We start from the raw sequence: 15,000 nt of genomic DNA on the forward strand, positions 1-15,000 counted from the left end.
GCATTAATTCATGTTTGGTGAACATAAGAGAATTTTATTGTGGCATTACATTACGTTTGGTGAATGGAAGAGCAAGAATTCACTGGTTTTCTTCTTTTGTTGTGTGGATTTTGGGACTGTTCTTAGTGGTTGTATAAAATTCAAAAAATGGTCTGCAGTCAGTTAGCCACCTTCTTCTACTAGTAGAATATTCTCCTCTTCCATTATCTGGACTTCATTAAAAATAGAAACATCGAAACTGCTGTACATATACTCAGCAATACTCTACTCACTAATAAAATGGTGCCCTTCTTTACTGATCTATCCAAAGCATTTGAGTAGGTTAAATTTAACTCTCCCGCTTAACTCTTCCTCATACTCTAGCTTTGGTCCCTCCAACCTAAAATGGTTATCCAGCTACCTGTCACACAGAACCTTCTAAGTAAGATATCCCAACTCCCTATCCCCATACTAATGTATCACTATATCTCAATGTTATTGCGTTTGCAGATGACATTGCCATACAAACTTCTTAACCAACTATGGCACCAATGCTGTAGGAACAACAAAACACACTCCAAAAAATGTAACATTGGTTGAAGATGAATAAACAACCTTCCCCAACCTCTAAAATGGGCTCTCACTTTCAAGTACCTAGATATCATTCTTACTCCAGGTCTAGCTATGGCACACCATATTGTTAACCTGAAAACAAAAAAAGTCAACCCTACTCTATTTAGCTTTCATAAAAAAATCTCACAGCTGCATACCATTGAAGGAAGGGCAGCTATTGGTACGAATACCCTCCAACTAGAATATGCCCCGCCATTACTTCAATCCATCCATCCACAAGCCCTTTTCCCATTTTTGCACACGGGGCTGGGGTGTCACTTGAACAGAAGAAATATCTACAGCCAAGGTGTACACCAACAAGTGGCTAGCCCTGATGGGGTAGTTCATCCACACCACATACTCACACTCACAGTCACATCTATGGCCAATTTGGAGTATCCAGTCCACCTACTGCATGCCTTTGGAATGTGAGAGGAAAACGGAGTACCTGTAGGAAACCCATGTGAAGATAGGAGAGGATATGCAGACTCCGCACAGAAAGCACCCCAGCTGAGAATCAAACCGGGAACCTCTTGTTGTGAGGTGACACTATCTACTGTGCCACCGTCAGTATGCCTCTTTCGAAAACACAAATCAACGAGAACCCTGCCCAAACAAAACGCGTAGGGTGATTCTCCTCTCTCTTAGTAATTAATTAATTCATTTACTGTATTACACTCAAGAAATCGTGGAAAGCAATTCCGTCAGTCACAAATTATTCAGAAACAAAGTTCTGCTGATTACACATTGTTTTCAAAACAAAATAACTGAACTTCTCAAATGCAGTTCAAAAGTAAGGTATCATATAGTTTTAAGTGTTTATTCAGGTAAGGCAAACCACTCGGCACCACACACACCCCTGGGACTATCTACCTGAAATACTTCTCCCCATTCTCTCTTTCTATACATGTAAACTCAGCGACTGCATAATTCTTATTAGGTGAAAAGGCCACTAAACTTCCAATCTGACTAACTTGTATTTTGACCAAAATTACTGCATTTTGATGATGCACATTTAATTGACAAAAAATAAAAATACAAATTGCCAAAAAAAGAAATAACAAATGTAAAATAAATAAATAAAATAAATAAACAACTCTGAAGAAAAACAAGTTGTTGCAGGTGGGCAGATCCAACACCCCCCCCTCCCTGCATCCCATTGCTGTGTAAGTGTGTTCAAACTCGAGATGGACAATATGGAGTAAAGGCCATATTTCCTAACAACAGTATTACAGCAATCTCACAACACCAATTTCGACAAAATAAAGTTGACAGAACTGGTGTCAATTAAATAGTGTGTTAGCAATTTACATAAACTGCTGCCTGTGTGTGCGCGTTCATATGCCTCAAAACAAAGTCACTTAAAAAAAACAGCCAACATAAATAATACATGAATGAATAAGTCCCAAATAGAAGATTGCAATTTATATGTTAGCTAACTACTTACAGTAAGCAGAGTGCAAATTACAGTATCTACATTAGGCTGGTCATTTTAGTCATAAAAAAATGATTAGTTGCCAGTCAAATATATAAAAATAAGCTAATCGCGGTATCACTAGGACAGGATGAAAGCAGTCAGTTATAGAATATATTCTAAACATGATTTGTCACTAATTTGCAAGAAAACCACAATTATATGAAAAACAAACCAGAATTATTAGGCAAAAATGTGGACATTCTGCAAAAAGCTGTTCAGATGACAGGTACGACACGCAAGTCAAGCTCCACTCAAGTAACCCGCACGTGCGGCTTCAACCTGGTCTGTGACATCAACAAGACTTGTTGGTGGGACAGATTTGTGTCCCAGATACTCCCTCATCTATGGAATAGACTCCCTCTCCACATCAAGCAGAGTACCTCTTTACCCCCTTTTAAAGCGCATCCTGGACAACTGGATAGGAAACAGAAAATATACCCTTGAGATTCCACCCATGTCCTTTCCGGGCAGGGGTAATGGGTGCCGATTTGTCTAAACATGGGCTAAACTCTTGGCTACCCTTATAAGGGCCTCAGGGCCAATAGCCTAGTAACTCCTATGATGCTAAGAATTAACAGGTACTTTTAGCAGACAGCTTTGTAGTTTATACTAAATGTATGACTTGAATAAGTAGTAAAATATGAAAAAAATATTGCCAGACTGATAATTGTTTTGCACTCATTTCCCCCAGTGTATACTAATCAGCCCCTTTACAGCCAATTGGCCCATCCACTCGTAATTACAACCACAAGAGTTCAAGGAGTTGCCACCATTCAGACATTCATCAGGTGTGAGGGTGTTTATTTCATGCTCTTTCTTTGGCAAGTTTGGCTTAGGCAGGAGAAGGGAGTCACGTAATGGGCTGACTGTGGTCAACATCAATAACTTCTGAAGAGATGTGGCTAGCAAGCAGCCTCGTCCTCAGCCTTAACCAAGGGAAGTTTCCCTGGTCTCTCGCAGGGAAAAAGTACTTCCCTCTGTGCTCCTTGGTAGACACAAGCAGGCCACGCCCCCTTCCTGGCTCCACCAGCGCCGAAACTGATAAATCAATATTGTTATACAGCTGGAGTAGTTATGGAAAAACTTTAATTATGGTCCAGTGCAAAAAAAAAAATATTTTATGATAACTATAGTCTACTTCATGAAAGCATAATTTCATATTAGTTGTAGGACAGGAGGTACAGCTTTCTAAAAGTAAAGTAGACAGTGAATGAAAGGATCACTACATCAGAAACATTTTTGTCACATTTTAATTACTAATCTTGCATGAAAACAGATATTTAAGGTGAACAATCACTATTTTTTACTATGGTAGCCTCAAGGATGACAGCAGGGATTGTACGGATTTTATAGTGACATAGTAATTATCACAGTATGGCATAACTGACAATTTCAAAGAAGACAAGCTATATAAAGTACTAAAGCAGCTTATTCTTAGAAACAGTGACTGTTAGGACACATTCAATTTATAAGTGCTTGAAGAGTAGAACCATGAGGGAATACCAAGTACTTTGAAAAGCAAACGATGCTGCCATATGAGTGGATGCATACTGTCAAGAAAAAAAATGGAGCTCAGGATTTGTCATTCCAGTGTAGTTCTTTGCAAACAATAAGAACTGCATTAGGAAGGAAAAAGGCCAACGGAAGAGAAAAGTGATTATGCATAATGGAACATCGATAAAATTAGGTGAATGAAGATTAAAGTAAAACTGATGAGATGCATAATATATTCTACAGAAAAATTGCTATAAATTTAATATTTATGAAAAAAATGGAAGTGACAGACTTCGGAAGTTTTAAAGGGTTCATGTCATATTAGTATTTTGATATACCGTATTAGAAAATGATCACACTCTTCATGATTTCCTTGTCCAGAAGAATTACACCTTTTATTCTTCTAGAAACAGTAAGACGCTGTCCGGTTCGATTCTCAGCCAGAGCGTCTTCTGCGTCGAGACAAGCGTGAATGGGCGTACCTTCGTTGAAGGTTGTGCATCAGGGCTGGTAACTCGGCACGTAAAAATGAACTACCAATCGTTAGCGGACCGGAGTTCCGCTGTGGCGACCCCTAACTGGGAAAAGCCAAAAGACACACACACACAATTCCTCTAGAAACTCCCAATGTAAAGGTACTGCCCCTTCAAAATTCATTACATGATGCAGCTCTGTCAATAAGGACAGAAGCTGCTGTAGTCTTCAATGGAGTATAAATGAAAGACATCCTTAAAAAGATGAGGATATACACGCTCTGAAACAACCTGATTTATAAAGGCAAGGTCCTTGGTATAACAAATTCTTTAACCTGAACCTTTCAGCAGCACAAAAGATTTGAATGCTTTGGAAGCATCTTTTAACTATTGCAGAATATGGATATAAATAAGAAAAACAGCTATATGATAGCAATTAATGCCTTAATAACTAACAAAAACACAGCATGTCTGTTTAGATTGGATTTTGTCTGAAAAACATAGGGTTAATACTATTTTACCACGGAACTAAAAAAAAGTCTTCCATCCCATTACGAAGTGGATGGCATGGATATTTTGCGGTCTAGTAAGTCTATGTTAATGTCACTGGAGGAATCTGATGAGCAAAGGTAATCAAACTTAGAAAAAAACTGAAGGGTTACTGCATTAAGAAGCTGTACGCTTTAGTACTCAGTATAATCACAATTATAATACAAGACTCAAATGCTTTCCACAATATGTAACAGACTATAGAGTAAGAACAAGATTTAATTTAGGCTTAAACATCTTGATGGAGCTGACCAACAGAAAGCAGATATTACTGTCTGGGATATTGTGATTTCCCACTTCTCATTTAATTAATTAATTTACTTATTAACTGGACAGGCATACTGTCTAATTAATTAACTTACTCATCAGAGTCTCAAAATAGGCAAATTGATATTGAGGAAATCAAAATAAGCACTACAAGATAAAACTTGCTAGCGTTCATAGCCTTAGTCAACTGCAATAAACCAACAGAAAAAGTATTTTAAAAAGTCACTGCGGAACACTTTGAAGTCTGTTTTGTTCAGCTTTAGGACTGCCTGTATTGTAGTTTGTACACAAAATGCTAGTGTTCATGCTTGGTGCGATGAGCAACGGGAGACATCCCAGCTTGTCTGAACTACCCAAGACGAACTTGAAACGGGATTTGTACCAGTCATATTACTGAGCTACTGATCAATTGCTGTACAGATCTCATTACTACATGTGTAGAAAACGAATAAGTTTTTTTTTTTTTTTTTACTTATAAACTGTAGCAAACTATTTGCTGCAATGTAACAAGCAGCAGGTGCTACAGTTTGGACAACACACAGAGCACAAAAGCGCTCAGGTTTGATCACAAATCTAATACTGGCTTTTAAAAGCCGGTATTGCAAGATTGTCATTGGATGACTCCATTTTTCCCTCTCCACCCTAGCTACACTACTGTCACAGGCAATTTGGGGAAACATTTTATACAATTTTTTTTTTTCAAAAACATCTCTGGAGCTTCTAATCTTACTGGAGTAAGCAGTGAGATCGGCTCAGGAAGATTGATCATGCGTCTCAACTGTCTAGATTTTCGTCTCACATTTTGAGTCTGTTCCTCATAAAATTTGTGGTTTTCTGATTTTTTAAGGCAAATCACCAAGGATCGAATTTACTAACTAATGACCAGTATTTGAGTTTTGGACTACACATCCTTCAGAAAATGTAGGATAACACCAGACCTTAAATTTATAAGCACACGTGTCCCTATTTTGGGGACTTTACCCACCAATTATTTTTGTCTTGGTCCAAAAACAAAATAAACATTCAGAAAGAAGTTCGGAGCACCATGTGAAACAGGGAACCAAAGCACTGAGTGTGTTACTCCACAGGGGAGTAAAAGAGGACTGGGATACAGGTTTGCAGAAATCTAATGCTGTGGGCGGGACTGTTAGAAATCATTACTGATGTCACAAACAGGGAGGTGATAAACTAAGTGGATGGCACTGTTTTCAGCATCAGTCCGAGGTAGAAATGTAATTTCAGTAACAAGACAGTGTCCCTTTAAAGAAGATGGTCTACAAATTACACCTCTGTCTAAGGGAGACTTCAACATTTCTACTTAACCATCCTTAGGGAGGTTTTGGATACGCAACCAAGCAAACCTCCCCACAACCCTCTGGTGTTAGCTTTACCCTCATCATTCAGCCTTCTCTCCCCCCCCCCCCCCCCCAACATTTGAACCTCTTAACCTGTTCCACTAACTGTTTTACTATATTCAGGCTTAGGAAGCTATAAATATTTTTGCAGACAAGAAAAAAATATGTTGCTGTTTGTTTTTACATGGTGCATACCTTAGCAAAAAGGGAACTGTGAAGTCAAAGTAGCTGTTAGATGCTTCATGCATATTGGTAAGAGTAAGCGCACTGACATTGTAACTCTTATGCACACTGCCATATCAAACATTGTACATCTGGAAGCGGACCCCTGAGGTATGAACCTGTTTCATGTACAGTTCAACAACCAGTTACCAAGATAATTTCAGGGTTGCCACACCACACAATGTCTAGTTTATGGGTTTCCAAGTGTGGCTTGATTTTGTGTTAACCCCAGACATATATTTTGTTTTGCTATGATCTGTCCCTACTGCTTTGGTACAATGACATACAGCTGCACATTTCCTTTTCTGCAATCATCAGGAGACCTATGTAATACACTACATATGAGAGACGTTTCTGGTTGTAAAGTGTTTATGGGTTCTTAAGATACATTTGAGGCTTCTGTGTACTTAATCATAATTTATTCATATGCAGTGTTTAGAGTGCATGTGTACACTCCCATTGTCGGGCTGATGTGATGCTGACAATTTACACTCAATATTCTGGACATTACAAGTTACACCTCCCTGTCTCACAGACATTTAATGTCCTGTTGTAGATTTACTGTGAAGTCATCTTCGAATCCCCATTTTAGAGTGGTTGTACATGGTAAACATCACAGTTTTTGGAGGGTGTAGCACAATCCTGTCAGTTTCTGGTCTCATTGCGATTTGGTTTTGGTAAACAGATCACCAGTAGTACGCTGCAAGACAGAGAGGCATGACTTTTCTTAGGTTTAATTTCTCAAGAGATGACAGACATTTTAGGGTGAATATTTCACATTTAAACGTCATTATTCCAAATGGAAGTATTCAAGGTAAATATATGCGACAAAAATCAAAAGGCAAACAAATTTATTTGAAAATACAAAAAACACCCAAATTTACCTAATTCAAGAAAGAAGTTATAGTCTGTTAAATTGAAAGAAGGCAGCATTTTGCTTCATTTTTTGTTTTACATGATTTTCATCCCTGGACCCCCTACAGACTTGTGGATTTTTTTTTGTCCATTTAAAATTTGTAATTGCATAATGCATATGTTAGCTGCAAGCCACATAATTTGTCAAAGTGGAGGCTGACCAAACAGGTTGGAAATTAACAGGAAAACTATCCAATTGTCTCTTGTTTAAAAAACTCCAAACAAGCCATTAAACTACATGTAAGTTTTAAGGGTACAGCAGTTTACTGTTGCTCATGCAGAGACAGTTTTCAGTGCAAAAGCATGTTTCTTTTTTTCTTTTTAGCAAATGACCCTAAATGTTTTTGCTGTAAAACTTATTTTTTAATTAAATCCAAATCCGTGATTACTCCACATTAAGACTGTAGTAGCATATACTCTGAGAAATATGAACAGTATTTTACAGTAACTGGGGAGATGTGACCAAATAAAGAAATATTGGCTTAGATGGGGGGGGGGGGGGGTTAGGTGCACTACTCTGCCTATGGCCCCATTTGACCATGATCTAGCTCTTGGTATCCAAGTGTACTTTTTGAAGTTATAGCAGAAATTCATATACGAGGTTATCTCAACGTTAGCCGTTATTAGTGGTTTAACCACAGTGTGGTGGGATGTGGGGTGCAGAGTCTAAGAAGAGAGATGACGGCCAAGGCATGAGAGTTTTAACAGATAGGTAGAGCATGCATGTACTAATGGAAGGGGGTAATACAGGCTAGCCAGAAACAAGACAGCAAAGACAATGTTAAATGTGGTGGTAGTAGGAGTCTTGATGACACTACAATCGCTGTATGGCAGTGGCTGACGTGGAACTAGGGAGTGGCGAACTGAAAATATATTATGGTTCAGTCCTAAATGCAGTGCAAGACAGCTAGGGTTATTTAATAAAGGAAGTAAAGTTGTGAGGACTACAAACAGAAACAATATAAGCCTACAATGGATGGGATGAGTGCAGACAGAACTGGGCACCAGCAAGGTAAAGTCAGACTCAGTAGGGGTCTGTCTCCAGAGCTATAAACATCAACACAGAAGGTAATAATGCCATCAGTCCCTGCCTAAACAAGACAACTTCATTTCTGGAACTTGTAATATAAGACAGCACTGACAATGTGGCCTCACTTACTGGAGAAAAGCATGCGCAAGTTACTTAACATTTTTGGAATTGAAAACTGCGCATGACATGAAATGTCCCTTAGTATTCCTGAGGTCAAGTTAAAACCCTGTACAGAAGCCTTCACTGACTGAAGAAGTAACCTCAGCTTCAAGTACTCAGGAGGAAGACAGAAGTCCAGTAGATAGCTGCAACAACAAATGACGGCCTCTGCAGCTTGGAAGGAAAGGGTTTTCTGAGCACTGTCCACGGTAGGAGAGAGACCAGCACAAACTAACTTAATTAGGAAACAGCAACATGTGAACAACAGTGAAGTGGATTATGGAAACTCTGATTATGTGCTTTAGTTGGACAGTTATCAGCCTATTGTCTGCAGAGCCATGACAGTGTGCCGTAGAAACTGAACCTTGTTCATTACTCCTATTCTTGTATAAGGAACTGGATTTTTGCAGCCAAAAAAAGGGTACCTTGTAGTTACCGATACCTTCACTGTATGTTAAAATGAAGCAGTCTGTAATTTAAATAAATAGCGAGTCATATTCCCCTCAAAAAAAAAAAAAAAAAAGTAGCATCAAAGTAATCCAATATAACTGCCCTGCGAAGGCTGACAAAAAAAAAAATACTCCTTCCAGCAGCGCTATTGGTACCTTACAAAATAAGAATATTTTGTGCAGTTCTGGATGTTAAATGGGTATGTGGGACTGAGCAAATGCAACCATTTGTTAATGTCGTCCTCTAATTAGATTAACTTTGGAAGTATCACCTAGCTAGTATTACTGTAAATCTGGACATAGAAGTGCCCATCCTCTTGGCCACAATACTGTAATGTATAAACTTTTTAGATAACCGATGCTTCAAGTCATGCTCTCACTCTCAGTGTTACTTGGAATATATTAAAGAAGTATAAAGGCACTGCCAGAATAGGTTCAAATGATCATTACCCTATGCATAAAGACAATGTAAGTGGAGAACAAACTTATTAATAAAAGGACAAAACTGGGTAAAAACAGAAGAAAAAACGAAGGCAGTTGTAATTTGTGTCACAGACATATCATATTCCTTGCGTCTCAAAGCAGTCCATTTCTCACCTAACTCTTCTTTAGAAGAGCTAGAGTACCCATGGACACACCTCAAGATTTTTAACACATCATCCACTGGCAGACTACCACGATGTAACCCCATCACATAATTCAACAACATCTGCAATAAAGACAAATTTAACACTGTGCTCCATTCCAAAAGCAGTGCAGCAGTTTTACCAACGAGCATTAAAAGTACTTGTAAAACAGTCAAGCTTTCTTTTCCAAACCAGCAAAAGTTGTTCAGTCCTGTAATATTTGTGCAAAGCAAAGCCACAGTTGTACACCACCAGTCTAGCTTTCTACCAGCCTCAGCAGTAAACATGCGTGTCAGATATAGCTATAACTTCTCACTCATTTCTGTTTTGTTTTACTAGTTTAAGAAGAGTGACACTAACCTGGTGTGAACCAGCAGCACTTAAAGAGATGACACAGTATGTCAGAGAAAGCAGCCCAATAACCTTGATGTGTTTAATACCCATGGCTGTACGGCAACTTGTATTTAAAGCACTAAAATGAGAAAAAAAAAACAAAGATGAATACAATCCAAGTGTTAATTCCATAGTTACACTTACTTTGTGCATGCAGACAGTCTCTCCCATATTCCATCTGCACAAGCTCTTTATTTGGCTAAAGGCACAATGACCCCGCAACTCAAACAGCATTTCTACCAGAGAACGTAGGAAACTGGTTGCACACTGTTGTCGTAACAAAAGACAGGTCGACCAAATCAAGGACATTCTGCAAAATCAGGTACAATAACTTATTTATTTATTATCTGTTGACCGGGATAGTCTGTCTGGGTGTGAACCCATTTTCAGCGGAGGCTCGGGAAGAAAAGCTCCAATAATACAAGAACAACATTGACAGGTACAGTGTCGGTTTTGCATAGAATTTAACAGAACTATCTAGAGACAATAAAGAAAGTACAATATACAAAAGGCACTTTAGTGAAAAGGAGACAGTTATTACAATCTAGTAAAGTCATATATATATATATATATATATATATATATATATATATATATATATATATATATTTTATGTTTTTTTTTTTGAGGGCAGGGGTCCATCTTTAGTTGATTATTTGAGTATACTTTAATACTTCTACATTTGTATACCCTTACAAAAAAAAAAAAAAAAACACAAAAGAAATTATCAAATTATACTCTTATTGTAGGTAGTTGATAGGTGGTGTTAACAAGTGGGAGTGGGGTATACATAGAGACTATAAAATTTAGAGGATGAAATTTGATGTGGGCTGATGTGGTATTAGCCTAGCTTGGTTCAGTAGCAGAGCCAGTTGTTATTGAGGTGGTCTTTGAGCAGAGTTTTGAAATGGTGTAAGTTGGTAGCATTTAGGATGTGTTGAGGGATCGAGTTCCAAAGTTTAGAAATGCGGTGGGAGTAGAGGGCGTCCCCGGCTTTGTTGTTGCTTTTAGATACTTGGAGGAGTGTTTTGTGTGAGGATCAGATTTGCCAAGTGTTGGTACATGGTTGGACTAATTGTTGTAGGCCTGCGGTTCTGTTTGGCTGGTATATTAGTTGGTGAGTAAAGACAAGTTAGGTATAGGTTAGTTGCTGTGGGAATTCCAGCCAATTTATTTGTTGTAGGGCAGAGCAGTGGTGGGACCTACATGGGGAGCTAGTGGCGAACTTGGCTATTTTATTTTAGGCTGACTCAAGTTTGTTAAGGTTTGTAAAGATGGGAGAAGCATAGAGAACAGTAGATAAGAGATGAGTCCTAGCAATGCTTAGACCACATTGGTTAGTTAGGAAAGGATTAATTCGGTAAATAGAGCCTAGTTTGAGGTGTGTGTTTTTTTAATGGTTTGAGAGAGGTGTAGGTTGAAGTTTAACTTGCTATCAATTGTGACACCTAGTAATTTGGTATGTGAGCTGATGTTTATGATTGCATTGTTGGAGGAGTGGGTTTGAAAAGTGGCTGAGGGATTGGGTGTTTTGGTGGGGAGAAAGAGCATAAATTTGGTCTTGTTTGGGTTCAGTATGAGGTTAGTGTTAGTTAGCCAGGATTCTACCTCTAGGAAGTATTGTTGTGTTATAGCCTGTAGTTGTGTCAGAGAGGGGGCGGAGCATATCAGGGTAGAGTCATCTGCATAATGGATGACAGGTATGTTTCAAACAAATCAACTGTTCAAATGAGTAACTTTGCTTGTTACATTTACTTTAAACAAACACAAGTATAATGGATTAAAGTCACGCCTCTCTCACCTTCCTACTGCCAGCTCATCCCCGAACCCACAGTTCATTGTTCCCCTGAAAGTGGAAAAATCTCTCCATCTCCCTCCCCCTCCCTTCTGGCATGAGCCACTCGCCCACCTCTTCATAACAAAAGCACTACTAGTGCTCCAACAGGGAAGAAGCTTCAGAAAATAATACAATGCAACTTTTTTTTCACTCATAGTCAGCAGCAAACCTACTATACTGTCTCACAGCTTTCAAAAAGAAAGAAAGGCATTCATAACTGCTGTAAAGCAATGTATGCTGTGTAATGGTTGAAAAGAAGTTGCACAAAGCAGCAAACTGCAGACACCACACATGCAACCCAAACAAGAGCAAAAGAACAGCAGCAGTCGGATCACAACAATTAAACCAACAGCCAACATCATTCTTGACAGGGGAAATTTAAGGACAACTTGCCTACCTTGAGTCTACGTGGTTGATTCCTAGGCCCCAGCCCCATTATTCCTGTGCAAAAGGTAACAGAGGGCAATGGGAAGCATTGTGTTTCTTGTCTGATGTACTAGATTTTGATGGAAATTAATGCAGCTAACCACATACAACATTACTGATTTTTCCCATTGAAATTAGCAGTTAAGGGGCAATGGACACCCAAACTCTATTACACTATAAAAGGATGGCACAAACCATGGATTTTTAAGGGTGCAGCCATGCAGAATTGCCCACGTCCTGCACAGAATGAGTATGAAAAAGGGATTTGGACTAGTTAGCTTATTAACCTGTTATAAACCACATTATGAAATGACAACCATAAGACCACCACTGAAAAGCTGCTGCAGCTATTAGATGAAACAAAGAACCTTAAAGATAATTCTCTAGACATGATAAAAGGAGTACAGGCTTCACACTAATGAGTAAATACACACATACAAGTGGTGAAAATACACTGCAGCAGTCCGCTGAAAAGACAGAGGCTGCAGAGGAGGCACCATGGTAACTGCACCATCATCTGTTTATATCGCACTTTTCAGTGGTTCACCAGGGCAGGTTTTCTGTGAAGGGTCAAGCAATGCAATTGAGCCTGCTGAGTGGGGGGAAAAAAAACAATATCCGATCCTTAACCTTATGGTAGTCATGTTGTTATTCTGCATGAATTTCCAAGAATGGAGAGACCCACAGTGACTGTTTTGAGGTCACTGCCCATCACTAAACAAACACCAGTGAATTAAAAAAAGAAATCTTCATCCAATCAGGAAATGGACATCACATAGCATTGCCCCAACTATGTGGCAGTGTAAATCAAAATAAAACAAAAAGGAAGGTGGTGTGGCAATTCTCTAAGAACACGCTTAACTTACAAGCTGTAAACTTAGTATTACTAAATCCAACAAGAAGTAAAATGAAGCAACACCAAGCTGTCATAAAACCAGAACAATGTATTCAGGAAACAGGCAAAGGCATAAGCGCTTTCGCAGTATTACAACTGCTTCATCAGATGCATAAAATCTAACTAATTCAATGCCCATTAAATAAAGTGAAAAAAAAAATAAAAATCACATAACATTTTAGTAAAACTCTTAGATAACATTTGTTAGCAAGGTGTCTCCCAGATCACTTAAGTGACCACTTTGGAACCTACTTACTGAGAAATCACAGTAAACTAATCAACTTATGCCAAGTTCATAATAAGAAAAATGTGAACTTACAGATTCTACTTAATATTCTTGAAAAAACAGACTGGACCCATCTTTAGCGATTGCCCTTAGATGCTGCTGTGCAGCACTTCAGTGACACCTTCCTTACTTTTCCCCTTAGATGCTGCTGTGCAACACTTCAGTGACACCTTCCTTACTATTCTAAACAGACTTGCACTTCCAAGAATAGTTCGAGTCAAAGCCAGCTACACAACATGGTTAACCCATGAGACTCATACCCTCCCAAAACAAAGGGACAAAGCATGGCAAACTTGGGCTAAAAATAAATCCTTCCAAAACCGGTTAATTTACAAGCAACTTAGAAACCGTGCCAAACATCAAATTAATCTAGACAAACACTGCTATTCTAATTTACAATGGAAATACAGAATGAATCCACAAAAATTCTGGAACACAATCAAGACGATACTTCATCCTGGCCAAACCACAACCCCCCCCCCCCCCCTAAACTTACCTGATAACACAAATACTGCTGAACAACTTAACATATTTTTCACTGAAAGTGTTTTATCACCGACTAAGAATAGCAAGTCTCCCACAATGCCAACACCCAACAGTCCAAGCAATACTGCAGATGCATTCTCATTTCAGAAAGTGCCAAAACAAACTATTGCAAAACTATTAAAGAAACTGAAACCCACTTCACTGGCAGCAGATAGCTTGCTAGCAGAATATCTAAAATTAACAGCAGCTGTTATTGCCTTCCCTGTGTCAATACTTAAAAAAAGCTCTAGCAGAACAGTATGTCCCAGGTATTTGGAAAACTGCATATATTACACCATTACACAAGGGAGGCAATTCAATAGAACTAAAACTACTGGTCCACTGCTAGACTTTCACCACTTTCTAAACTTCTGGAAGGATGTATCCACTTTCAACTTCTTAAACACCTTCTAAACAATAATCTTCTCTCATCGTCACAGTATGGATTCCAACCATATCATAGCACTACTACAGTTCTTCTAAGTTTCACTAATACTATAAATAAATTCAGAGAGGATAGTAAAATAGTGCCTTCAATCTTTTAGGACATGTCTAAAGCATTTGATACAGTTTCCCATCCTAAGTTACTGCCCACTCTGAATAATCTTAATATCAACCCTGATGCTGTCTTTTTTCAAAGTTATCTATCTAGCCGCCAGCAAGCTGTGAAATGAAAGGAAGATCTATCCCCACTCCTTCCTGTTATACTTGGGAGTCCCTCAGGGTTCAATCATAGGGCCCCTCCTCTTCAGCATATTCATAAATGATCTTAATACTGCCTCCTGTCAAGCATCTATCATACAATACACAGACGATTCAACCATCATATGTGCAGCATCCACAAAAACGCAACTTCTTACAGTCACACAAAAAGCCATCTTTGATGTTGAAACAGGGCCAACAAACTAAACTCATTCTCAACTCTAATAAAACTAAACTTACGATTTTTCATCCATCTAAACCTACCAACCTCCCAGCTAACTTTTATATCACTGCCAGTAATAAGACTAGGATTTTCCCAGATTCCCAAA

General features: G+C 38.6%; 1 protein-coding gene across 3 annotated transcripts in view; it reads right to left on the minus strand.

Moving 5' to 3' along the window:
• SIL1 (SIL1 nucleotide exchange factor) overlaps positions 1-15,000 on the minus strand; it is a 500,357-nt gene that overhangs the window by 437,435 nt on the left and 47,922 nt on the right. Inside the window, exons 1-2 of one of the 3 annotated variants that reach the window (XM_044069011.1) lie at positions 13,941-13,960; positions 9,968-10,079 (exon numbers count right to left, since the gene is read on the minus strand). In XM_044069011.1, the coding sequence (XP_043924946.1) occupies positions 9,968-10,051 (84 nt within the window). In that variant the 5' untranslated portion in view covers positions 10,052-10,079; positions 13,941-13,960. Of the gene's footprint in view, positions 1-9,967; positions 10,080-13,477; positions 13,584-13,940; positions 13,961-15,000 lie in introns of those variants that run through there. The other 2 variants (XM_044069010.1, XM_044069009.1) reach the window with 2 other exon arrangements.

The sequence above is a fragment of the Protopterus annectens genome, chromosome 4.part0 (genome assembly GCF_019279795.1).
Source record: "Protopterus annectens isolate FY-2018-M chromosome 4.part0, PAN1.0, whole genome shotgun sequence".
Taxonomy (NCBI): Eukaryota; Metazoa; Chordata; order Ceratodontiformes; family Protopteridae; genus Protopterus; species Protopterus annectens.